A 24062-nucleotide genomic window follows, 5' to 3' on the forward strand; every position below is an offset into this window, starting at 1 on the left:
TGACCAGCAGCCATCTTGGCCGTCAGATCCTAGTGTCTTCCTGACCTGGGAGGGTGGACTGTCCCCCTGCGGAGCTGACAGCTGTCCTTCCCTGCAGGTGGTCGGCTGCCAGGATGGCACCATCGCCTTCTACCAGCTCATTTTTAGCACGGTTCACGGGCTTTACAAAGACCGCTATGCCTACAGGGATGGCATGACCGACGTGGTGATCCAGCACCTGATCACGGAGCAGAAAGGTAGGGCAGGCCCTGGGGGCAGGGGCAGGTCAAGGGAGCTGGTGACAGGACCCTGAAGTGACAAGGAAATGTCTCTCCTTGGCCACTTGAAGACATCTGCAAACACTGATTCTTGCTTTTGGGGCCAGGGGCCGGGGGACACGGGTGTCCCTGAGGCTATAAGGAAAGCAGTGACCTCTCTCTAGAAATATGCTCTGACTCACAAAACGTTTGCAGGTTTTTTTGAGAAAAAGAGGGTGACTTGTAGCCTGCCAGAGCCAGGTGGTTGGCCACATGGGTCAGTGTGGGTGTCTACCCTCTCGGGTCAAGGCCACTCTATTAGTTCAGCCTCCCCTTGCCTCTGGGTGAGTCCTGCTAGAGACAGGGTGGCCGATGAGCACAGCCTGGGCCTCACGCACTGCGTCCCAGTCCAAGTCCACGCGGGTGGCCCTGCTGGGTCAATAGGCCACATGAGCCCTTGCCGCCGCAGCACTCACACCCACACTATCTCACACTCGTGGGTGCCCTCATGTAGGGATCCAGGTTGGGCGTCTTCTTGCAGATACAAGCTGACTTCCTGTGGTCCCCATCTGGGAGCACCTATATTTGAAGGTTCTGTGATGGGTGAAGCAAAGTCACTCGGGCAACTGGGCATTTTTTCTACTTGGCCTGTCCTGAGGCACGGCATAGTGTGTCCCAGAAACTATATACTGTCCCCTGCTGTCAAGGAGGTGGGTGGGAGTGGCCAGAGGCGAGTTTGGTCACTTTGGTGGGCTCCCAATCATCAGGGCCCATCCATGTTGTGCAGAAGAGTCGAGATTCACACTCAGCAATTAGCAACCCCAAAACATGTTATTTCCTGTCCTGGGTTGTAAGCTTGGGTCACCAAGATCATATTGTGTACCACTTTGGATCCCAGTGCTCAGCGGAGCCGACATATATATATCAGACACTCCATAAAGATTTTTTTTTAATATTTTTTCACTTGTAGATGGACCTTTATTTTTTATTTATTTTTATGTGGTGCTGAGGATCGAACCCAGGGCCTTGCCCATGCTAGGCAAGCGCTCCACTGCTGAGCCACCACCCCAGCCCCTCCATAAAGATTCTTAATGAGAGCATCTCACTGTAATTGTCAATAGCATTAAGTAAGTGATAGCTTTTAATTTCTCTTTCTTCCACCTTACTTAGCAGCCTTTCGCTAGAGCCTGACTTTTTTTTTTTTTTTTTTTTGTCTCTGACAGTTCGTATTAAATGCAAAGAGCTTGTCAAGAAGATTGCCATCTACAAAAATCGATTAGCGATTCAGCTGCCAGAGAAGATCCTCATCTACGAGTTGTATTCCGATGACTCTTCGGACATGCATTACCAGGTGAAGGAGAAGATTCTCCGGAAGTACGACTGCAACCTGCTGGTGGTGTGCACGGACCACATCATCCTCTGCCAGGTGGGCCGCAGCCGGGGGGTGGTGGCTCTCCCTGCTCCCCCCAGAGCCCCCTCCAGCCCCAACTCAGGCTTTGGATGCTCCCTCTCCGTCCCACTCTGTGACTGTCGTTATTCTCTTTACTGGCATGTAGACCAATCAGCCTCTCCTGGGGAGACCTGAGCCATGAAGTAGAGAAGACCTGTTTCCCCAGTTGTAGGCCACTTTGGGTGACTGGGGTTAGATCTCATGACTTTAAACAGAACTTGGTTCCTCCCACAAAATGAAGATGATTTTTTGATCAGCACCCACACATAAAAAATCCGTATCAACTCAGCAGTCAAGGAAGTTTTACCTGCAGAGCGATTGGTTGTTTCATCGAAAAAATGTTCTGAACATATCTAAAAAGTGTCGAGGTCAATACCAAGAGAAATCTGGAAAAGCCTTCCAGAGAAGGCGAGTTGAGGTGGATTAGGTTTCCACCTTCACATGTTGGAATTCATTTAAAAAAAAAAAAAAAGGAAGAAATCCTTTGGAAATTTCTGGAGTTTAAACTCTGTCTATTTGAGAATTATAAGACAGAGTGTGGGGCTGGGGATATGGCTCAGGTGGTAGAGCGCTTTCCCAGCATGCACAAGGCCCTGGGTTCAATCCCAACACCACAAAAAAATAAAATCAAAAAGATAGGGTATGGCAGGTAGGTGTACTTTGGGGTGCTGCCTGTGGCCGGGAGGTCAGCTTTGAAGAAGGGGTGAAGGCAGGCTCCGAGGAGGAGACCCCACATGGGCATTAACCATTGCCAATCCCGAGGACGAGGTGGGGTTGGTGAGGCACAGAGCGCAGGGCCACCTTCCATCCCCAGGTGCAGGAGACCCCCTGGGAGGGCAGGGACACTTCTCTGGAGCTGGGTTTGCTTTCCAGGAGAAGCGCTTGCAGTGCCTGACCTTCACCGGGGTCAAGGAGCGCGAGTGGCAGTTGGAGTCTCTCATTCGCTACATCAAGGTGATCGGTGGCCCTTCTGCCAGGGAGGGCCTGTTGGTGGGCCTGAAGAACGGACAGGTGAGCCCTTCCTCACGTCCCTCCGCAGGCAGACACAGGCCGTTCCTCTGGGCCACCAAGATGGTCTCCCAGGACAGCAGAGGGCCTGCCTGGCGCATTGCAAGGGACCTCTTTATGAGACTGCCCTCAGGCATGTGGCTCACTGGCTCTCTGGCAGGGTTGGCGACCCAGCCCTGAACTGCACGTAGGACGGATTAGTGGCTTGGGGTCACCCAGAAGGTGGGCGATTATCTGTTGGAGATGCAGCTTTAGTGGATGGTGGGGGAGGGAGATGGGGACCGGTCCTGGGTCAGATCCCTATTAGGGCGGGAATGGATTACGCAGGGTGTCCTGGCTGGGGACCTGGCAGTGCCGGGTCCTCAGCACATGACCACATGCTATAAGCAAAGGGGACCCTCTGGGCAGATAGATGCAGGAAATGAAGGTCACACTAAATCAAACAGATTTCTGGTGCGTGTGTGTGTGTGTGTGCGAGTGTGCGAGTGTGTGTTCTGTGCTCAAAATAAGGACACTTCTACGTGGGCTACATAGCAATTTCAAAGTGAAAATATAACTGCATTAGCCCGAGAGCCAGGCTGTGTAGCAGATGGCTGTGGCTGAGGCTTGTCAGGTCCTTTGCTGGGGACAGAAGTCCCAGAACACGAGATCCATCGGTGGGAGCCGTGGAGCAGCGAGACCACAGCAGTGTGGGGGGAGAACTTGTTCGAGTCTCCCTCGAGGTGGACTTGGGGGCAGGTCACCCTGGGATTGTGTTGTTCCTTAGCTGCTCACTGGTGACCCTGGCCCGGTCTCTTTCCCTCTCTGATGCTCCAGTTTTACAAATGAGGATGATACTACCTTTTTGGTGGGAGTGTCAATCAATGGTGGCTGTCACCATCGGCCTCACCACTGTGATTTCACACCAGGTGTCTGATCGGGATCTGTGGTCACCTCTTTCTGTGTTAGTTGGTGACTCACTGGTGTCCCCGCACCCTGCACTTTGAGTAAGGCCGTGACACGTCCCCCGTCCGAGCGGACACTGGAGAGCATTTGGCCACCTGGGTGAACCCCCCCTCTGGTCTCCTGAGGATAAGCCCCCACCCTCTTCCCCTTCTTTCCCTGAGCGAGTCCCCTGTCTGCGGGCCTCCTGGTGGCATTGGGGGAGTTGTTCTGAGAACACTCCGCGGCTGGCCGGGTGCCAGGCCCTGGTTGCCATGGCGACTCTCCCTTTTCCTCTGAAACTCTGCCAGATCCTGAAGATCTTTGTGGACAATCTCTTCGCCATCGTACTCCTGAAGCAGGCCACCGCCGTGCGCTGCTTGGACATGAGCGCGTCCCGGAACAAGCTGGCCGTAGTAGACGAGAACGACATGTGCCTGGTGTACGACGTCCACACCAAGGAGCTGCTCTTCCAGGTGACGTGGGGACGTTGCTGGATGAGCGCTGGCTGCGGACCCCCCAGCCACTGCAGGCCTGGGGACAGCAGGGCCTGGACCAGCCTCTCCCACCTTTGGTTCCCCCACCAGCCGCACAGCCGAGTCCCACCTGGGTTTTCTGAGAAACCAGGGAAAATGAAGTGATCCTAAAAAACCCGACTGGCTGGGCTCATGTCCAGATGGGGCTTCTGATGGGCTTCCAGCGGGCTGTGGCCACCTCTGGCGGCTGCCTGTGTCTGTGGGTGACCTCAGGCACAGTCGAGCTACAGGATGGGTTCTGTCATGGGAAGGGGAGCGAGGGCGGGGTGGAAGCCCACCCTTGTCCTTGTTGCACAAGGGACCAATGAGCCAAGGAAACGACTGCTTGGGCCTTTGGGGGCTGGGCACTGCTGACACATCATGGATCCTGTGGCTGGGAGAGGAGTGTGTCACTGCAGAATAAGGCCCGGGGCTGGCGCCTGGCGCCTGGCTGGCTTCCTGCTGGACCCAGGCCTCGTGGCCTCCTTGGGGCTTTGCAAGTGGTCAGGGAGTGAATTCCCTCTCCTGACCGGGCCCTCTTCCAGTGCTGGGGTTTCCAGTGTCATGGGGAGAGCCAGGGTTACCTGGCTGCCACTAGCACAGAGGTGACCCCCAGTTAATGTCAGCTCACATCCCAGACGCAGAGGGTGTTTAGGGGAGAGAAAGGGCCTGCCTTCCTCTTGCCCACATCCATTACTGTGTGATCCTGAGCAAGTTGGTGACTCTCTCTGAGCCTCGGTTTCTCCTTGTCTCTGAAATGAAACTGGAAATTCAGAATTGCTGCAGGAACAAACAGCATGCCACGGTGCCCAGCTCAGCCACGGCTCCTCCCGGGGGGTTAACAGGCCCCCGTGAGGTAGGAGGCCGGAAAAGGAGGTTCCCGGGCCTTTCGAGGAGGCCTACCCAGCCCCAGTGTTTCTGGCCTGCTGGTTCTTTCTCTTTTCCAAAAAAAACCAGCTGTATATTTTCCCTCATTATAAAAGCGATCCCTGCTCATTGCAGAGACGTAGGCATAACACATTCTCGGCAGAGTCAGGTACAGAGGTGCACACCTGTAATCTCAATGACTCAGGAGGCTGAGGCTGGAGGATCAGAAGTTGAAGGCCAGCCTCAGCAACTTGGCAAGACCCTGTCTCAAAAGAAATAAAAAGGGCTGGGGGTGTAGCTCAGTGGGAGCTCGGGCTCCAATATCACCCCAGACACCCCCCCACACACAAAAAAGTCACCAAGCAGCAGGGTCTGAGTCTCTACAGGTCCTTAGGGCTCCAGGTGGAGGAGCAGTCTAATGGGGCGAGGCACCTCCCAGGGTGACAGTTTTTACAGAGTGTGAGTTGGAAAATGCAGAGACAATATATCATTTTCTAATTTTAAAAAGAACTCCCTGTTCTTTTCTTATTACAAAAAACAATAGGTAGTCACGGAGGGGAAAAAATTCAGGCAAACAAAAAACAGAGAGGATGAACACCCACCCAGAAGCATTCACAGCTGGTCCTCTGGAATCTTCCCCTCAGTCCTCTTCACGTAGAGAGATGCGAATCATCTGTTCTTTAAAAGAGGTAGAATCCTGGAGTGATCACCACGTGGGGAGAATAATATTTTTTTCTCAAAAGTAGTGCTTTTTTGAAAATTCCAATGCTACCAGCATGCTCGGTGGTGCACGCCTGTCATCCCAGCAGCTTGGGAGGCTGAGGCAGGAGGATCACGAGTTCGAGGCCAGCCTCAGCAACTTAGCAGAGCCCTGTCTCTAGAGGACATGGCTCCGTGGTTGAGCGCCCCTGGGGTCAGCAGGGCCTAGAGGAGCCGCCACACTTTTCTGTCTGGTCCCTCCCACCTGCCGCCCATCCCCTGGTGCCTTTCAGTATGATTCGGTCTTCAGGACTCCTCTGATTGGAGCCACAGGGTGAGGGTCACAGGCTCGGTCCCATCTGTCCTGCAGGAACCCAACGCCAACAGCGTGGCCTGGAACACGCAGTGCGAGGACATGCTGTGCTTCTCGGGCGGAGGCTACCTCAACATCAAGGCCAGCACCTTCCCCGTGCACCAGCAGAGGCTGCAGGGCTTCGTGGTCGGCTACAACGGCTCCAAGATCTTCTGTCTCCACCTGTTCGCCATGACGGCCGTGGAGGTGCCGCAGGTAAGCCTGGCCCTGGCCTGGCCCCTGGGGGGTGGGGGAGAAAGCATGGGACCCCGAACTCGGAATAGCTGGACCAGAAAGGCAGAGCTGGAGTGTGGGGCACAGTGGTGGAGGGCAGAGGGGGACAGGAGAGCGCATCACATCTCCGCGGCCCATATGGTGGCCGCATCGTCACACCTGCCCCCAGTGAGTGGGGCTCACTGTAAGCTGTCATGAGACAAGGAGAGACCCTAGAACCCCAGCATCTGTCCTTGAGAGAGGGTCACTTCTTACCATTTTGGAATGTGTACATCCAGACCTTTGTGTGTGCGCATATAATACACGTACCACGTACAATTACGAGTGGAGGATTTCCTGTGAACACAATGGTAAGGATTGTTTGTGACTCTTATCCTCAGAAGCATTGCCACCTAAAGATGAACCTGAGACTTCTTGCGTTTACTGAATGTGGCCTGTGAGCCAGAGATCGGAACTTCTAGGTGGGCACAGTGGCACACGCCTATAATCCCAGGGTCCCTGTGCTGTCCCTCCATGACCACATCTGCTGGTCCCTGCCCATTTCCAACTTCAATTTTCTTTATCTTTTCTTTGGTTGGTCCTGAGGATTGAACCCAGGGGTGCTCAACCGCTGAGCCACATCCTCACCCTTGTTTATATTTTACTTAGAGACAGGATCTTGCTGAGTTGCTAAATGCCTTGCTAAGTTGCTGAGGCTGGCTTGGATCTCACGATCCTCCTGCCTCAGCCTCCCAGGCCTCTGGGATTACACACATCCACCTCCGCACCTGGCTCGGTTTGGTTTTTTAAATTGTTTGTTTCAGGATTTTTTTGACAGTTGTAGGGATCCAGGAATGCTCCTCCACTGAGCTGCCACCTCAGTCCTTTTATTTATTTTTTTGGAGACAAAGTCTTGCTAAATGGCCAAGTTGACCTCAGTCCAACTTGCGATCCTCCTGCCTCAGCCTCCCAAGTTGCTGGGACCACAGGGGCCAGCCACCGCGCCCGGCTCCCAGCGTGGTGGTTGATCCTGTCACGTGGGTGCTCTCAGCTCACCTGACCGGCTCCTGCCATTGGTCATGGACACTGTCACTTCTTTTCTCTTATAAGCAGTGGGCGCCTCTCTAGCTGGGTCTCTCTCTCCCAACTCAGCCCCTGGGTCTGAGTTCCTAGAGGTGAGGCTGCTGGAGACCAAGGGCTGTGCCTTTGGAGCTGTTTGGACATAGCTCAGATGGCCTTCCGCTGGATTCGGTGGGTCTCCCCGCCTCTCAGGCTGGACCCCCTTCTCCCTCTGAGCCAGTGAGGCTCTTGTGACTTGCTCCTGCAGAGTGACTGGGCCAGCGTCTATTATTAGCCGGGCACTTACTCAAGAAGTGATGGTGAACTCTGAGGAAGTGGAGAGAGAGAAGGGAGGGGGCCCGTGGGAGCGATGGTGGGGGAGGGGCAATAGCTGCCCCCTGGCCCGGGTGATGTCCCCATCTGCTCTCCATCAGCTGTCCCAAACCCCTGTACCCCACCCACCAGGAGCCCGCTCTTCTTCAGTGTGCCCGACAGGCTGTGCTTGGTGACAGGTCTTGGTCCCAGATTGCCACTGTGACCTCCAAGATAGCTGCAGTCTGCTGCCCCTGGACTTTGGCCGGCCAGAAGGAGCCAAGGGGGCCACCCGGGGCTGCCTCTGCTGGGACCTTAAGAGTCCTGGGCCAGCGTCCTGCTGAGGCAGCAGGTCACAGTGGGCTGGGGAGAGGCTCTGAGACAAAGGCTGTCTATCTGTGGCCTCTGCCTCCGCCCCCTGCGGTCTAGGCTTCCAGATGGGGAAAAAGCCCCAGAACCGCTCTTGGGATTTTTGGTTTCCTCTCAAAGTTTACATCATCTTGTGCAAGAGCTGGTTGGTCAGAGCTGCCAAGTAGGGTAGCGAGCCTGCGCAGGCTCCTGGGGCGGGGTGACCTCATGCTGGAAAACAACAGCGAGGTAAAGTGTCCCTCTCTGGGTGCCCGTTCAGTTAGTGGGTTTTTTTTTTAATATTTATTTTTTAGTTCTCGGCGGACACAACATCTTTGTTGGTATGTGGTGCTGAGGATCGAACCCGGGCCACACGCATGCCAGGCGAGCGCGCTACCGCTTGAGCCACATCCCCAGCCCCAGTTAGTGGGTTTTTAAAACTCCCACTCAGATGGTGCCAGTGCATGTTCACTGTTGGTCTGTCGTGGTGATCCTGTCCCTGTGCCTGTCCTAGTGTCACCAGGCAGTCAGCAAGGCAAGAAGGCCTGCTCTCTTACCAGGCACAGTGGCACACGCCTGTCATCCCAGCAGCTTGGGAGGCTGAGGCAGGAGGATCGCAAGTTGGAGGCCAGCCTCAGCAACTTAGCAAAGCCCTAAGCAACTCAGCGAGGCCCTGTCTCTAAATAAAATATAGAAAAGGGCTGGGGAGGGGGCTGAGTGGTCAAGTGCCCTGGGTTCAACCCCTGGTACCAAAAGAAAAAAAACCCTCCTGTCGTTAGAGGAAGAAACACCCAGACTCTGCGCCCTGGCCCCGCCACCTCAGCTGACTGTCTTGTCACTGTTTGGGGCCTCATTTTCTTTCCTGTGCCATGGGGTTAATGTCTGTTGTCAGTTTTTGGAATGGATCCTTGCCCTGTGGCTCAGGCTGGCCTTGAGGTCTGTGGACTGGAGCGAGCCCCGGCCTTAGCCTTGAGAGTGGCAAGGACCCTGGGCTGCAAGGCCGAGCCTGGCCTGGATCGGGGTTAATTATGCCCATCTTCAGGCTTTGCCTGGCTCCGCTCCCGTGATCATTTCTCCTTATGACAGACTTCCACGAATCAGCCCCAACCACAAAGCAGAACTCGGATGGATCCGAGGTGCTCAGTAAGAGGGTTAGGGAGGCAGCTCATGGTGCGTGGGGAGTCGGCTGAGCTCCCAGGAGGGGGTGAAACCTGAGCCCACAGAGGGCTGGGGGGGCCCGCAGGAGGGGGACGTCTCTCCAGGAGTCCAGAAAGTTCCAGAAGGCTGAGGGGCTGGGCTGGGCAAGACAGGGAGGTGGGTTGCTCCCTCCTTGCCCCGTCCTTGGTCACTCTCAGAATCCCTCTCGTTTGCCCCTGACAGCCTCAGCTGGGTCAGGCATCCAAACCCAAGGTGGCAGATTTACCCCAAAGGCGGCCAGATAGGATGTGGCCCCCTGCCTGTGCCCAGCGGCTCCCTCCAGGGAGGAGAGGTGGGTGGCCTGGCACCGTGGGAAGGGTCAGCCATGTCGTGCTGTCTGTCGGGAGGGCAGACTGGCTTGAAAGAAAAAAGTTTTCCTTCAACACTGAAGCTAAGAAATCAAGACCGGAAATTTCAAAGATAAAGGCCCCCAAATGGAGGAAACAGTGGTCAAGCTGCACATTTGGGAACCATTAGCACAGAGGTCCTGGCTGATTGATCTCCCTTGCCCGGGAGCCCAGAAGGGCAGATGCAGTTCCCCGAGGCACTGGGGCTGGCCTGGGACAGGGACAGGGGCCTTCATCGACGACGTCAGGCCTGGCTGGGGCTGGTTCTGGTGTGCGCATGCGTGTCTGTGTGCGTGCTCAAAGCAAGGGGGTCCTGGGGCCCTACGCAGGCGGCCTCCTGCTCCAGCATTGGGTTAGGTGTCCTTGGCCGTGCCTGGGCCTCCTGGGCTGTCTCAGGAAGTGGCCACACGGGCCCACCCAGGGCTGTTAGGACAGAACCAGAAGTACTTTGTAACCCCAACACCAAAATCCTCTGGGACCCCTACCCAGGTAGTGCAGGGCTCTGTCAAGAAGACCAGCGCGTCACTAGTGCCTGACCCGAGTCTGGACCTAGGGCAGATCTCCCTTGGGGTGGGAGGTGGAGGGGTCAGGTAAGATTCCAGGTAAGATTCCATTTGGATAGGGCCTTGGCAGCCCAGTAGGCCTTTCCAGGCTGGGTGACATCTTATGGGAAGGCCGGCCTGGGCTGGATGGGCAAGGAGCCTGTGCCCAGAGCACGCGGCTCTGCTGAGGTTGGGGTGCAGAGTGGAAAGCAGAGCGTGCAAGGTGGCTGGGGGGCTGCTCTGTAGGAGGTCGTAAGTAAGCTGTGCACATTTGGAAGCAGGCTGCATTGGAATCTGCCCTTTCCGTTGCCCTGAAACTCGTCTTCTCCTTTTGGTGACACCCCGCAGTCGGCTCCCATGTACCAGTACCTGGACAAGAAGCTGTTCAAGGAAGCCTACCAGATCGCGTGCCTGGGCGTCACGGACGCCGACTGGCGGGAGCTGGCCATGGAAGCCCTGGAAGGCTTAGAGTTTGAAACTGCGAAGAAGGTAAGCCTCTAGTGGGTCCGAGCTGGCATGGGGTCCCTGGAGGGTCCCCTAAGGAGGCAGAGGGGGATCCAGGTGACACCGAGGGGCAAAAGCATGACTTGGGTTGCGTCTCAGCTCAGCCATTTCCTCGCAGTGAGCCTGAGCAGGAAACGACCTTTCCAAGATTGCCTTTCTGGAAGGTTCTGGTGGTGCTAAGCCCCACCCTTGCAAAGTTGTACAATCCAAATGGACAGGCCTTAAAGCCACACGCAGAAGCCTCTGGCAGGTTCTGGCTGTCACCCTTACTGGCTGTCACTCCTGTAAAGCATCTGACTAAGAGCCTGGCACATAATAGACACTCAATAAATGGTTCCTTTTTGATGAGCATCAGCATTAGGCCATTGCTGACACAATGCTGTTTCTCTGAGTTCTTGGCCAAGTCCAGTGGATGGGGATGGTCACACTTGGATTCCGACAGCAGGACAGCCACTTCCCACATGCCTACTCGGCATGATTCACGGACTTGATTCATCGCGCCATTTCCTGGTTTAGTCAGTTAGAGCTGCAGAAGTGGCTCAAGCCTTTCATCCCCTTTGTGGATTTTGAGCACAAGTGTGTTTCCTACTTGGATTTCCATCGACGACAAGAGGTGGCAGAGGGCTGGCTCCCAACCCCTCCGTCCTCCTGCTCCCTCCCCTCCTCTCCCACAGTCGAGGGACAGGGTCGTTCTCTGTATGTATTTTTAGATCTGGTAAGTGTCAGGAATGTGGTGACACAGAGGGACTTTAGGAATCCCGAGGAGTGAAGCCGTCTCCCTGGAGGGCTCCTTCTGTTCCACCATCAATGCCAGGAAGGGTGGAGCGAGCGCAGGCTTCCTGAGAGGGGCTGGTTCGTTGCAGCTGGGGCGGCATCCAGACCTGCCCCCAGATTATCACCTCGTCACACCTAGAACTGAACGCCGCCTCACCTTAGTATCCCTGAGCCCCCTAGCATGAGCCAGGCCCTCGCGACGTTGACTGTGTTGGGACGACTGGCAGGCTCTGGAGGGTGGCCCTCTGTTTACTTAATGTCCCACCCTGTGCCCTGGGAGCGCTCCCTGGGAACAGAGTCCCTGTCTAAAGCCCAGGGTTGTCCTTAGGACAGTGTGTGTCTAGGTGTTCTCCATGACAGAATTGTGCCCACAGTCGTGCAGGCACAGGCAGAGTGACATCTAGAAACGCTGTGAGACTTTGCCCCTGGACTTGGACTTGGGGGTTCACCCAGAGCCCTGACCCTCTGTGCTGTGTGGGGCTCAGGCTTGTGCAGGCGGGTTCCTGCCGTAGCCCAGCGTGGCCACTAGATGGCAGGGGAGAGCTGCCCGGCGCCTGGCCTGCTGCTGTGGCTGGCCCAGGCTGCCCACTCCCTCCGCGGAGGGTACTCAGGCCTTGTGACTCTGACCACCCGACCAGCCACCCTGACTCTGCAGCATGCGTCATGGCTGAAGGAGCTCACACACAGATGAGTCTCCCAGGGCACTGCACGCAGCAGAACCAGGAAGACCCTTGGAGAGGGAGTCCTGGGATCCCTTGGCTGGTGCAATGGCTGCCATACCGTTCTGCAGATTCTTCTGCAAGAAAAGCCACTTGCTGGGCGTGGCAGCGTGTGCTCCTGTCCCAGCAGCTGGGGAGGCTGAGCTGTGAGGATCACTGGGGGCCCAGAGCTCCAAACCAGCCTGGGACTCAGAGTGAGGCCCTGACTCCAGACAAGACAGACAGAGAGCAAGTCCACCAGCCAGGGTCCCATCCTGCCTTCTGCCACCGCCCGTGCTCAGGGACCGGCTTCTCTGCAGGTGTGCGCACTTGTCCAGCCTTCCTCTCAGGGACGTGTAGTGACCTGTTGGCTCTTCCTGCCTCCCCCTTTTCAATCTGGGCCCCTGAATTGGGGAGGTAGATAGAGGCCTCGTTGTAGTCACCTGGTCCCCAGTCACTAAGAGGGTGTCAGCCCTGCCGGATGAAGACATGAAGTCACATGTGGTCATCTGCGTGGCAGCCAGAGGCTGGTGACTTGCTCACTGCCCTAAGTCTTCTGAGGAGGAGGACATCGTGCGTCTGAGCCGAGTCAAGTGGCCAAGGCCATTCTGCTCAGTCGCTGCCTGCCCTGGGCACGCGCCAGCCCACTTCCCACAGGACAGTGCGAAGAAGCAAGCTGATGGCAGAGCCGTGGGAAGACCAGCCTGACTCTGGGTGGCCTTCCTCGAAGCCCCTGGAAGAATCTAGAAGCACCAAAAGACGTGCAGCCGGCACCAGTCCTCCTGGGCCCAGACGCCTCGGGCAGCCAGGGGTTCAAGTCTAGCTTTATTGTGGGTCCAAGCAAGGGCTGTGCTTTCGGGGTTTACATAAGACGCACGAGTGATTCACCCCGTGCCCTCCTCCCAGAAACCACCCTCCTTCCTTCTCTGCTGGTCCCTCCCCTACCCCCCTCTGCACCCTGCTGTGGGCCCTGGGTGCTGTGTGGGTGGCACCCCTGGGTCAGCAGAGCCGTCTCCTGCTTCCCATCCAAGCCACCGAGATGTGCCTGCGGTCTCTGGTGGCCGCGCCTCACCCCCTGTCCCCAGCCCCAAGTCCACCTGCTCCTTCCTCCCTGCGGAGGGGGGCCCCTGGACCCTCCGCAGACCCGATCCCCAAATGACGGGTGCACCCAGCACTTCTTTGCTGTTCGTTGTGAGGACTAATCCTGGGGGTCAGGCTGAGCCCTTCTGGGTGGCCTACCCTATGAGGAACCCACGCTCACTGTCCCTTGCCACATCTCCACTGCCCCACCCCGGCCAGCCCCCCACTTTGGAAACCAAGCCAGTGGCTGACTGCACCCTGTTTCTTCCCCAGGCCTTTGCCAGGGTGCAAGACCTGCGGTACCTGGAGCTCATCAGCAGCATTGAGGTAAAGGAGGGGCCGAGCCGACCATGGCCTTGGGGCCCCGCCTTGCTCTGGGGACAGAGTGGCCACCAGGGACCAAGTACCTGGAGCAGGGGGGCGCAGTCTCTTGGTAGCTGGATGAGGAGGACAGGTTCCTAAGCTCTCTGAGCTTTGGTTTCCTTCTGTGACATGGGATCGGCCTGACCCCCCGGGATGGCTGAGAAGATGCGTGGTTCCTCCACTCCTGGTTGGCACCTCTGTGGTGGTGGCTGGCTGGTCACCACCTCTGGTGACTTGCCAGTACAGGAGGTGGTTCCCAAAGGAACAGCATCTGTGCCCCACCCCAGAAACGGTCAAGGAAAGGCTGCACCTAGACCTGAGCACCCCGGGGCTCTGTGCCTACCCACTGCTGAGAGCTGGCCTCCTCCTCCCTTGGCCTCCTCCCCCGGCCTCCTCCTCCTCCGGCCTCCTCCCTTGGCCTCCTCCCTCGGCCTCCTCTTCCGTCAGCCTCCTCCTCCTCTCACTCAGCTTGCCTGGCGCGGCCCGGAAGCCGGCTCTCAGAGCACCATTTGCTGGGTGGCGGTAGACACTCTTCTTAATTTCTGTGTATCACAGTGCTGTCTGACTGTCTGTGAAAAGGCATACATATTTTTTCTCCTGAACAGATTTATTGTGAGGCTAAGAGAATGTGAGATACATTTGAATTCCCAGATGGAAGCAGGAGGGAACCGGCAAATGTCTTGTCCCTCTAATTCAGTTCAGCATAATCAAGTCCTGTCACCGGCGAGCCCAGTGGGCAGAGAGCTGAGGGGCTCTCAATCCCAGGAGCCAGTGACAGCTGCCATTAGTTGAGCTCGCCCGTCCCCATGCCTGATCCAGGGAGTCCTCACAACTCAGCAGGACAGGCGTTGCCACCCCTGTGCAAGGGACAGGGACAGCTCAGAGAGGCTGTCACCTCTCTCGGGATCCACAGCCAACAGCGTAGCTAGATTCCAAACCCATTTTGCCTTTTTTTTCCAGAATTGTCCATCTCTACCCCGGGTCCCCACCCCACCCCCGCACGGCACAGGACCTGGTCATGTCCCTGTGGGACAAAGGGTCGCCTAAAGCCATCCCTGTGCTGTGCAGTGCTCCTGCTCTCGGCGCTGGCCCTTGGGAACCAACTGGCCTGGGTCTCACTCGGGAGTCACAGAACGTAACTTTTGTACACAAAGTAGCTGGCCCCTGTGAGGACCAGCTCTGGTGTCCTGTGCCCCTTCAAGATGGCCGCTGCTGCTGGCGCCTGGTGAGCCAGGCAGCTGGAGGGCTGGTGACACTGTCTGAGGCCTGCACTGCGGCTTTGGGGCTTCAGTGCTGCTCCTGGGGCCCAGCTTCCTCCGGAGGTTCCTTGTGGAGAGATGAGGTGTCACTGCGCAGGTGGCAGGGGCTGCAGGGAGCCCCGCTGGCTGGGGCTGGGGCTGGGGCTGGGGCTGTGTCTTAGGACAGCCGAGGCCTGAGCTCAGCTGGTGACTGCTTTCCAGTCTCAGGCGCAGTCTCCTTCATTCCCAGCTACTAGGAGCTAGATTATTTGGTGACAAGCCTGAGTGGCCTGAAGGTTTCCCCCAAAATGATCCTGTCACTGGGGAGCGGCTGCTTCCCGCTGTTCAGACCTCACCAGCTCACCCAGGAGTCTGTCCCCTCTCCTCGTCCTCCAGGGGGACGTGCTTGCTGGAAATCAAGCAGAGGGAAGGTGCTGGGTGGGGACAGTTCCCCCATCTGTCGTCGTCCCGGGTCACCACTCTAGCCAGGCCTAGGGACTTGGGAGATCTTGGCAGCTTAGGTGCCATCCATGAGGGAGCAGTGCGCACGGTCCCAGCCGTCCAGTGTTGCCTTGGAAGAATGTTCTGGAAGGCAGCCCCGAGGGATTTCCCACTGAACAGCAAAGGTCCCCCTCCCTGACCCCACGGTCTGGAGGGTGGCCTTAGTCGCAGGCCTTCCCAGCAGACTCAGGGGAGCGGCACAGCAGCCCGAGCGCCAGGCCTGGGGTTCAGTGGGAGGCCGGGGCTCACCTTGCTCACCCGTGGTTGAGGCCGCCTCCTGTCCAGGGCTGCGGAGGCCACTCCCTGCGCCTGTGGTTTTGCAGGAGAGGAAGAAGCGCGGCGAGACCAACCAGGACGTGTTCCTGGCCGACGTGTTTTCCTACCAGGGCAAGTTCCACGAGGCGGCCAAGCTGTACAGGCGCTGCGGGCACGAGAACCTGGCGCTGGACATGTACACCGACCTCTGCATGTTCGACTACGCCAAGGTAAGGCCCTGCCACCCGGGCCCGGGCCTGCCTGTGGTGTCCCAGTGTGTGCCCAGGAGGTGACGCAAACACAAAAGAGCCACTGTCTCCAAAGGGGCCACCTTCAGCCACAGGTTGAGATGGGCCTAAAGCCGACCTTGAAGGCTGACCTCAGAGGGACCCAATGTGACAGTGAGACTGTGAGCCAGCCCTGGGTGGGTGCCAGTCGTGCCTGCTGGTATGGCAGGCCTCTATGTCCTCCCCAGAGGGCAGCAGAAGTGCACCCAGCTCAGCCCTGAGAACTGTGCACAGTGAGGGGCCAGGTGCGAGCACACAGTAGGTCCACTTGGGGCCTCTCCCCGCCAGCCCACCGCTCCCCGGGGTCCCTGTGCCCACAGTCTCCCACCCAGGAGCAGGGCCCATTCACAGGCTCCGTCTGTGCGTCTCTGTGACGGTGAGTACTCTGGGGCTGTTTTGGTCACAATTCTAAGTAGGTCACCCCCATCCCCCACGGCCCAATAGTCTGAATCTGAGAAAATGTGGACGTGGCCAGTGCGCGGAGGACACGGTACTTATTAACATGGCATGTTTTTGTTTACTCGAAAATTGCTTCCCAAGATTCAATCTGGTTTTTGGAAAATTTTTAAATTACATTCCCACGTCCAAATAAATTGTATGCTTTCCGGATAAGTGACATGTTTATATGGTGATAAAGGGAATTATAATGCTCTTAACTCTTATGTAGTATGTCCTTATCAAAGTCACCAAGAGGAGAACACGGCCCGGTCTCATTCATCACCCGCGCAGCCTCTTTCTGTCCACTCCAGGACAGAGCCTTGGCCGTGGCCCTGGATGACGTGTAAATTAGCCTCAGGGACCCAAAGAGCCTTTCAAAACCCAGGTTGCTGAGCCTCGAAGGAGCCATTAAGACTCAGCTTCAATTAAGGCCCAGCCCTGGGAGCTAGACCCCGGGCCTGGCAGGAGGCTGCCTGAGCCAGGGAGCTGCCTGCTGAATGTTTTCTGGAGACACCCCAAATTTACGGCTCCCCGTTAGCCTCTAACCTTCTTCCCTCAGCCACCCTGAGATCACAGCGTGCTTTCTGATGTCCCCTGGAAGGGCGTCTCCATTCTTCTACATGCTGGTCACCACCTCTGCCCCATCCCCCGGTCACCCCCTTCAACCTCTGTGGCAGGAGGAGTAGATGTGGGAGCAGCCACCAAGAGCAGAGTGTGACTGAGTGGCCCAGCGAGGGCTGCTTCCCTGCCCGCCTGGGTGCCCAGAGGGAACAGGCCGGTCTGAGTGGCCCTGTGAGAGGGGGACGTGCCCTCCCCCACTCCCTGAGACATGGGCCTGTCTTAGGCCAAGACCTAATATGTCATTTTAGAGGCTACATAATTACTCTGAAAGCAAATGGAAAAAAAGGAAAAAAAAGCTAATTGTTGGAGTGGGTTCCCAGCATACCTGACTGCCTCCCTGACACGGGGTGCTGGTCACGGAGGGCGGGAGGAGGGAGGGAGGGAGCCCTCTCTGCAGGGTGCGTGATTCTAACACAAACCTCTCTCCATCCCTCTTTTTGAAAAGCCCCACCTTTTAAAATGACAGCAGGGACCCTTTCCTGAAGAGAAGTGGCTTCCTGAGGCCATTTCTGTCACATTCTCATGAGCTCACTCAGGGAAGCTGGGCTCAGCCCTGCAGCGGCCCCCTGACGGGATACAGGCTGACCTCTGGGCCTTCAGGACCACAGGCTCCTCTTCGGGACCCCTTCCCCATACTGTGGCCTTCAGCTGTCCACTTTGGATCAGTCCCCCAGCCTGCAGACCTCATCTCCACACAGGGCCAGCTGCCATTCAGCTGAGAACAATTCACCAAAGGCTGTTTGGCTTCTTATCTGTCCCAGGCAGAGCTCCGGGGGGCAAAGCCAGGGGAGATAAACATCAGAAAACAGGCGACTTGCACTTCCAGTGTGATGGTGGCCGGGGGAGGAACCAGGGGCCTGGCCAGGAGCTGTGTATGTGTTTGGTTGACCCTGGGGGGCCTGTGCTCAGCCCCAGCCTGAGGTGTCACACCTATCCTATCAGTCAGCCTGCTGGGCTGCATAGTTGACATTGTGCGACCAGCTGGTCCGGTCACCCTGTGGGAATGGCCACATGTCAAGCCGAGAGAACCTGCACCATCTCCCTGAGCTGCAATTAGAGGGATAGTAAACGGCCATGAGTGTGAAGGGAGGGGACATGAAGGGTCTGCGCCCTTGTCACCAGCCGGCAGGCAGTGGGCCTCTCCCAGACACTCAGCCCCAGGCCCGGGCTCCCTCTGCATCCTGATGGCCGTGTGGCCAAGCAGAGCCCTGGCTGGCGGCCTGACGTCACGCTGCACAGGAAGCCCTCATCCGGAGTGTGTGTTTGTCCTGCTTCCTCAGGATTTCCTCGGCTCTGGGGACCCCAAGGAGACCAAGATGCTGATCACCAAGCAGGCCGACTGGGCCAGGAACATCAACGAGCCCAAGGCTGCCGTGGAGATGTACATCTCGGCCGGGGAGCACATCAAGGCCATCGAGATCAGCGGGGACCGCGGCTGGATCGACACGTAGGTGGCCCTGCACACCCGTCGTGTTGGTCACCTGTGGGGTTTGACTGACGGTGTTTCCGGAAATGTCTACACCAAACATGGAAGTGACTCGGTTCTTTGGGAGACACAGAGATGGGACAAGGCAGTCGCCGCCTTCGATGGGGAAAGGGTGACAGGGACAGAGGCCAGGCAGACGCTCAGTGTCAGAGCACCTGTTCCCTGAGCCCTCGCTACCACCCAGGGCTACAGTCACCACAAGCACCTGCTTCTGTCCCAGCCTCCTGAGTTGGCGCTTCTGCGGCCTGCTAGCAAAGGAGGGACCCACGGGGTCCCCAAGGGCCCGACCGCTGGAGAGTCGTGGGGCCGAGCCTCGGGCTCTGATGTGGGTGGTCTCTCTGTGTCTGAGGGGTATGTGACTGTTCCCACCCAGACACACCGTGGGACACCAGTGCACAGCAGGCCTCCAGGGTCCTCCAGTCAGGGACAGTGGGCGTAAGTACACTCACACCAGAGCTGGCGGAGGACACTGGCCTGGGCACATGAAGTGATGGAGCCTCAGCTCTGAGGGCCGCAGGGTGTTCTGGAAGCCGCACTCTGGTCCCCAGGTACCAGTGGTCAGCCAGGACCTGGGGAGGGGAGAGGGCTGGCCACATGGCCCCCTGAGCCCACCAGGAGGTTGGTGTGGGGGCTCATCACAAAGGGACCCTGGTGGGCAGCCACCACCCGTCCTGTTGTCTGAGAAGAAAGCGTCTCCAAGTCAGAGACACAGGCTGGGTCCCCAAATCATTCTGTCCACAAAAGGGGGTGCAGACCAAGCCAGGTAGCTCTCGGGGCCCGCCTCTCCCCTCGGTTTTCCCTTATGTCACTTTCATTGGCAAGTGCTGCGGATCCATGTGACCCTGGGTCACTTACTGAGTTCCAGAAGGAGCCACTTCCATGCTGTGTGGCCCTTTTCCTGGAGTGGCGTAACAGGTGCCTCTCCTCCAGGGACACGGCTGCTGGGCAGGGAGCTCGAAGGTTCTCGGCTGCCTGTGTCACTTCCGTAAAAACTGTGTCCCTTCTCTGCGGAGCAGTGTTATTTTTGGATGCCATTATTATTCTGAGCGCAGACTGACACCCTCCTGAGCGTGGCTGAGGCCGGATCCCGGGCCTTCCTTCCCACGGAGACGGGCCATAGGGGTCCTGCCCTCAGAGAACTGGGTCCACTCCCAACCCCGGCCTGGCCAGAACCAAGAGGCCCATTCCACCATCCCAGGTCCCCAAGGGCAGGGGGCGAGCTGGTCACAGTGGCAGATACAGTGAGCAGCACCTGGCCCTACTGGCCTCCTCCTCTAGAGGCCAGGCCCTGGGGATCTCTCACCCCAGCCTCCATGTGGCCGAGAGGCTTCCAGAAACCCTGGGGGAGAGACCGCTTTCCTGCTCCCTGGTGACCCTGACCTCAGGTCTCCCCAACTGTGACTGGGACTAGCAGCACCTTCCTGGTGCTTTGGACGGTGGCTGGCAGGGTTTCTGGGGCGCTCACTCGCTCAGTCACCACCTGGGCACATCAGACAGGGAGCGCCCATGGCGCCGGGTCAGCAAGATGAAGGGACAGAGTCTGCGTCCCCACACGGCCCACAGGGTGCCCCTTCCCCGCTGTCCCCAGGCTGATCGACATCGCCCGCAAGCTGGACAAGGCGGAGCGCGAGCCCCTGCTGCTGTGCGCGCACTACTTCAAGAAGCTGGACATCCCGGGCTACGCCGCCGAGACCTACCTCAAGATCGGCGACCTCAAGTCCCTGGTGCAGCTACACGTGGACACCCAGCGCTGGGAAGAGGTGAGGGGACAGGGCGCCTGGGTGTGGGGGCCTGGGCCTCAGACAGAGGTGCTCTCATGATGGGGGAGCCTAGCCTGGCTGTCAGGAGCAGTATCCTTGAGCCCCCTGAGCCAGAGAACCTGGGGGGCCTTTCTGTGTAGATTTTATTCATTCTGAGGCTCTTTTTGGGGGGAGCCCTCGACCCCTGAGCCCCTCCCCAGCCCTATTCTGTGTTTTATTGAGAGACAGGGTCTCCCTGAGTTGCTCAGGGCCTCACTTTGGCTGAGGCTGGCTTTGAACTCGCGATCCTCCTGCCTCAGTCTCCTGAGCCGCCTGGATGACAGGCGGGCACCGCTGCGCCTGGCTTGGAAGCTCTTTCTTGATGGCAGCTCTGGGCTGCGAGTACAGGCAGGACAGCCCTGTGCCTGCTGCTGCCTGACGTGGAGGTGCACCTGTGTGATATTTAAAACCTGCCGGGTGGCATCTTGGCAGGAAACGCCAACCCTATGTTCCAGGCACAGGGTGCCAGAGCCGCCTCAGGATAGCGCTTCTCCTTCCCACCTGCCACCCCCAGCCTCTGCCCCTGGGCAAAGGGCACACTGGCCAGACCCACAAGAGTGCCCACCTGAGGCTCACTGCCCGCCCTGAGGCCCAGTTCTGTCCCTCCAGCTCGCAGGCTGGCTGTGTCCTGGGGACACTCCACCCCTGCAGGAGGGGTGGCCCCAGCTGAGGTGGCAGCCTGCTTCCCAGGGTGCCAGCAGGGCCCATTCTGAGTGAGCAGTCTGCCTCTTGCCTGCCCTCTGGGTGACTCCACTTGAGGAGGGGACAGAGGACACTGATGAGAAAAACTGGTCCCAGGGACAGTGGCAGCGATGGCTTCTCAAGGGGAACTCACTAGCAGCACGAGCCACGTGGCCCTCGCTGGTGTCCTGCCCTTCCTCCCTGTACCCATTTTCGGCTCCCCTGGCCCGCCCGGAGGTCTGGGCCCAGGCGTCAGCACAGACCCAGTCCCCTCTGAGCCACCGAGCAGTGACGAGGAGAATGTCAGTCCTGCTTCCCTAGGTGTCGCCTGCAATTAAAAGAAATCTGTTTGCAGGCGACAGGAGCCCACGCAAACCCTCAAAATAAAATGTTTCCGATTCCGAGCGGCTTCTGGGGTCCAGAAACAGCCTGTGTTGTCACTGGGAGCGGCGCGTGCATATTGCTGTTAATTGCCTTTTGTTTCCAAAGAGCCGAGATGTTTTTGTGTTGCTGGGGGTGGCTGGGAGGGAGGCACTCTCCCCCTCTGAGCTGGCAAAATATGACATCCCTGATGTCAGGCTGCCAAAGTATGACATCCCTGATCCAGCCAAGTGCCACGTCTCCCCAGGGTTGCGGGAACTGCTTCATTAAGACTGTGTATGCCCTGCCCCCAAGGCCTTCGCTCTGGGCGAGAAGCACCCCGAGTTCAAGGACGACATCTACGTGCCCTACGCGCAGTGGCTGGCAGAGAACGATCGCTTCGAAGAAGCCCAGAAAGGTAGGCCACGTGGGCTGGCCTGGTGCCCCAGGGCGGGGAGGAGGCGCTGCCAAGACACGGTTCAGCGAAGCTAGCAGGCCTGTGCTGCGGGTCCCAAGGCAGGTGGTGTCACCTGGGATGGGCTGTTTGGGGTGAAATGCTTTTTTTTTTGCATTTGAGGCAAACAGAGCCACAACCCAGGCGCTGAGACACTTTGGAGCGGGAGTCAGGACAGGGGCCTGGAGTCTGGGCCTGTCACCAACCTGCTGCAGGAGCTTGGGCAGGTCCAGTCCCCCCTCCACGCCTCTGTGTGACTGAGCAGAGCACCGGGCACTGCAGCGTGTCTTCCCTGTCACCCTCACAATGCCCTGCGACGCAGATAGCATGGGCGCTGGCTGGGTACCTGACCTGCCCAACCTTGAATCCTGCCCACAGCCCTGCAGAGACGCAGGGGCTAAACGTGCCCTGCACTGTCACCAGGCTAGCAAGTGGCAGAGGCACAGCTGGACCAGGATCTGTCCCGCAGGGAACCTGGCTGTTCTGCTGCCTGGGCAAGACGGCACCCGACTGTGGCCAGGTGTGTGGCAATCCATAGGGATGTGCCTGCACCTCTATATGGTGACAGTCGCCCCTCTAGACACAGTGCAGAGTCCGTGGCTCCTTATGGGGAGAAGAGCCCGCGCTGAAGGACAGCCTGTTCCCCAGCACCTCAGCATCTCCAGAGCACCCAGTTGCTGACGGAGCTGCATGTTTGGGCAAAACACATCAACCTACCCATCTGTCTGTGTCGCCCTTCCAAGAATCCATCGTCATAGTAACTTGGTACGCAGACAGGAGCCTGGAGATGAGACGGAACAAAGGCCAGACCTTTCCTTCTCTAAAGGCGGAGGATTGGGTCCTTTTGAGTGTCCACCTGTGGTCAAGTGTCCCAGCCATAAGCGCCTGACCAGCAGCGCTCAATATCCCGAGCCGTCAGCCATATAGTAGGTGCCCAGGAAATTCCAGGTACACAGATGTAGGCATGATTAAGGAAGATTTTGCTTCTCATCCCAAATGTCTGGCTTTGAGGATGGAGACAGACCTTTGAAGGTTGACATCAAAAAGCACTGTTGGCCAGGTGCCGTGGCGCACACCTGTCATCCCAGCGGCTCAGGAGGCTGAGACAGGAGGATCACGAGTTCAAAGCCAGCCTCAGCAACAGCGAGGTGCTGAGCAACTCAGTGAGACCCAGTCTCTAAATAAAAGACAGAATAGGGCTGGGATGGAGCTCAGTGGCCAAGTGCCCCCTAGTTCAACCCCCAGTACCAAAAAAAAAAAAAAAAAGTGCTCTGTCGAAGATGGACCGGGCCCGGTGTTCTGACCTTGGACGTGACCCTTATACTTCTACCCGGCAAAGCGCATTTTGTTGCCTGATAAAACGGAGGCTGACCGTCCCTTCTCAGTCTGCTGTGGTGACCCAGTGACCTAAGGCACGGTGAAAAGCGCTTAGTAAATCACCGAGCTCCGTCGAGTGTCGGGACCTGTGGGTGTCACCTCAGAGTCACAGATCCCCTCCCTGGAGTGGAGCATCTTGTCACTAGGGACGAGCCGGTCTCCCGCTCCGACATTGCCCTGGGACTTGGCTCCCGGAGTTCCTCTCCCTGCCATGCCTCTCTGAAGTAGGTTGTCACCACTTGCCAGCCAAAACGGAGCGCGTCGCACTGTGCTTTTTCAGGATGTCGCCTCGGGTATTTATAGCCTCCGGCCAGAGAGGCGGCATCCCAGCAACCAGGCCCACAGATGCTCCCTCCGTGCGCGCGCGTGGGGCGTCCCACTTTCTGAGCAGTTCCACCGGCCCCCTCGCCCACCTCCCCTGGTGACAGTGCTCTGTGTCCCCTGCAGCGTTCCACAAGGCTGGGAGGCAGCGGGAAGCGGTCCAGGTGCTGGAGCAGCTGACGCACAACGCCGTGGTGGAGAGCAGGTTCAACGACGCCGCCTATTACTACTGGATGCTGTCCATGCAGTGTCTCCACATAGCCCAGGGTGGGTCCCTCCGTCCTGGCACCCAGATACCATCAGACCAGCGGGGACATTTTAATTAAAGCCCTGGGCTTGTTTACGGGGCGCATTGTCCCCAAGCCTGCCTCGCAGTGGACAATCTCCTGTGTCATCTCCTCCTCGTGTGGCCAGAAGCAGGCTGGTCCTAGGGCCACGCAGGGGTGACGCCTGGCAGGTCCCACCCTCCCTCCCCAACTCAGCACAGCTGTCTGCTGCTGCCTGGGAGCCTGCAGCTGGCCTCGGCTTCAAAAAATTTAATTAAATGAAAAGATGAAGCAGAGATCACGTTACCATAACGCACCGCAGGCCCCTCGCCCCACCAGGGGACCGTGTCCATGATGCCGTCCTTCCCAGGACTTCCCATGATGCACTGGGAGAGTCCAGAAAGGGGGGACAGGGCGGTAGAGGTGCATCTCTTCTAGACCAAGGCCACACACAGGAGGGGAAGCTCTGGGAACGGAGGCTACGGAGGGACCT

At 57.9% G+C, this 24062-nt stretch overlaps 1 protein-coding gene across 3 annotated transcripts in view; it reads left to right on the plus strand.

Moving 5' to 3' along the window:
• Positions 1 to 24062, plus strand: part of IFT122 (intraflagellar transport 122) — a 54285-nt gene that overhangs the window by 22686 nt on the left and 7537 nt on the right. For 2 of the 3 annotated variants that reach the window (XM_081275892.1, XM_081275893.1), the window contains exons 10-21: positions 98 to 236; positions 1460 to 1662; positions 2560 to 2697; positions 3927 to 4091; positions 6067 to 6264; positions 10415 to 10555; positions 13396 to 13449; positions 15548 to 15709; positions 18106 to 18272; positions 19900 to 20071; positions 21467 to 21569; positions 23430 to 23570. In XM_081275892.1, coding sequence (XP_081132018.1) covers positions 98 to 236; positions 1460 to 1662; positions 2560 to 2697; positions 3927 to 4091; positions 6067 to 6264; positions 10415 to 10555; positions 13396 to 13449; positions 15548 to 15709; positions 18106 to 18272; positions 19900 to 20071; positions 21467 to 21569; positions 23430 to 23570 — 1783 coding nt within the window. The remainder of the gene's footprint in view (positions 1 to 97; positions 237 to 1459; positions 1663 to 2559; positions 2698 to 3926; positions 4092 to 6066; positions 6265 to 10414; positions 10556 to 13395; positions 13450 to 15547; positions 15710 to 18105; positions 18273 to 19899; positions 20072 to 21466; positions 21570 to 23429; positions 23571 to 24062) is intronic. The other variant, XM_081275894.1, reaches the window with a different exon arrangement.

The sequence above is a fragment of the Spermophilus citellus genome (genome assembly GCF_964194105.1).
Source record: "Spermophilus citellus genome assembly, chromosome: 19".
Classification (NCBI taxonomy): Eukaryota; Metazoa; Chordata; class Mammalia; order Rodentia; family Sciuridae; genus Spermophilus; species Spermophilus citellus.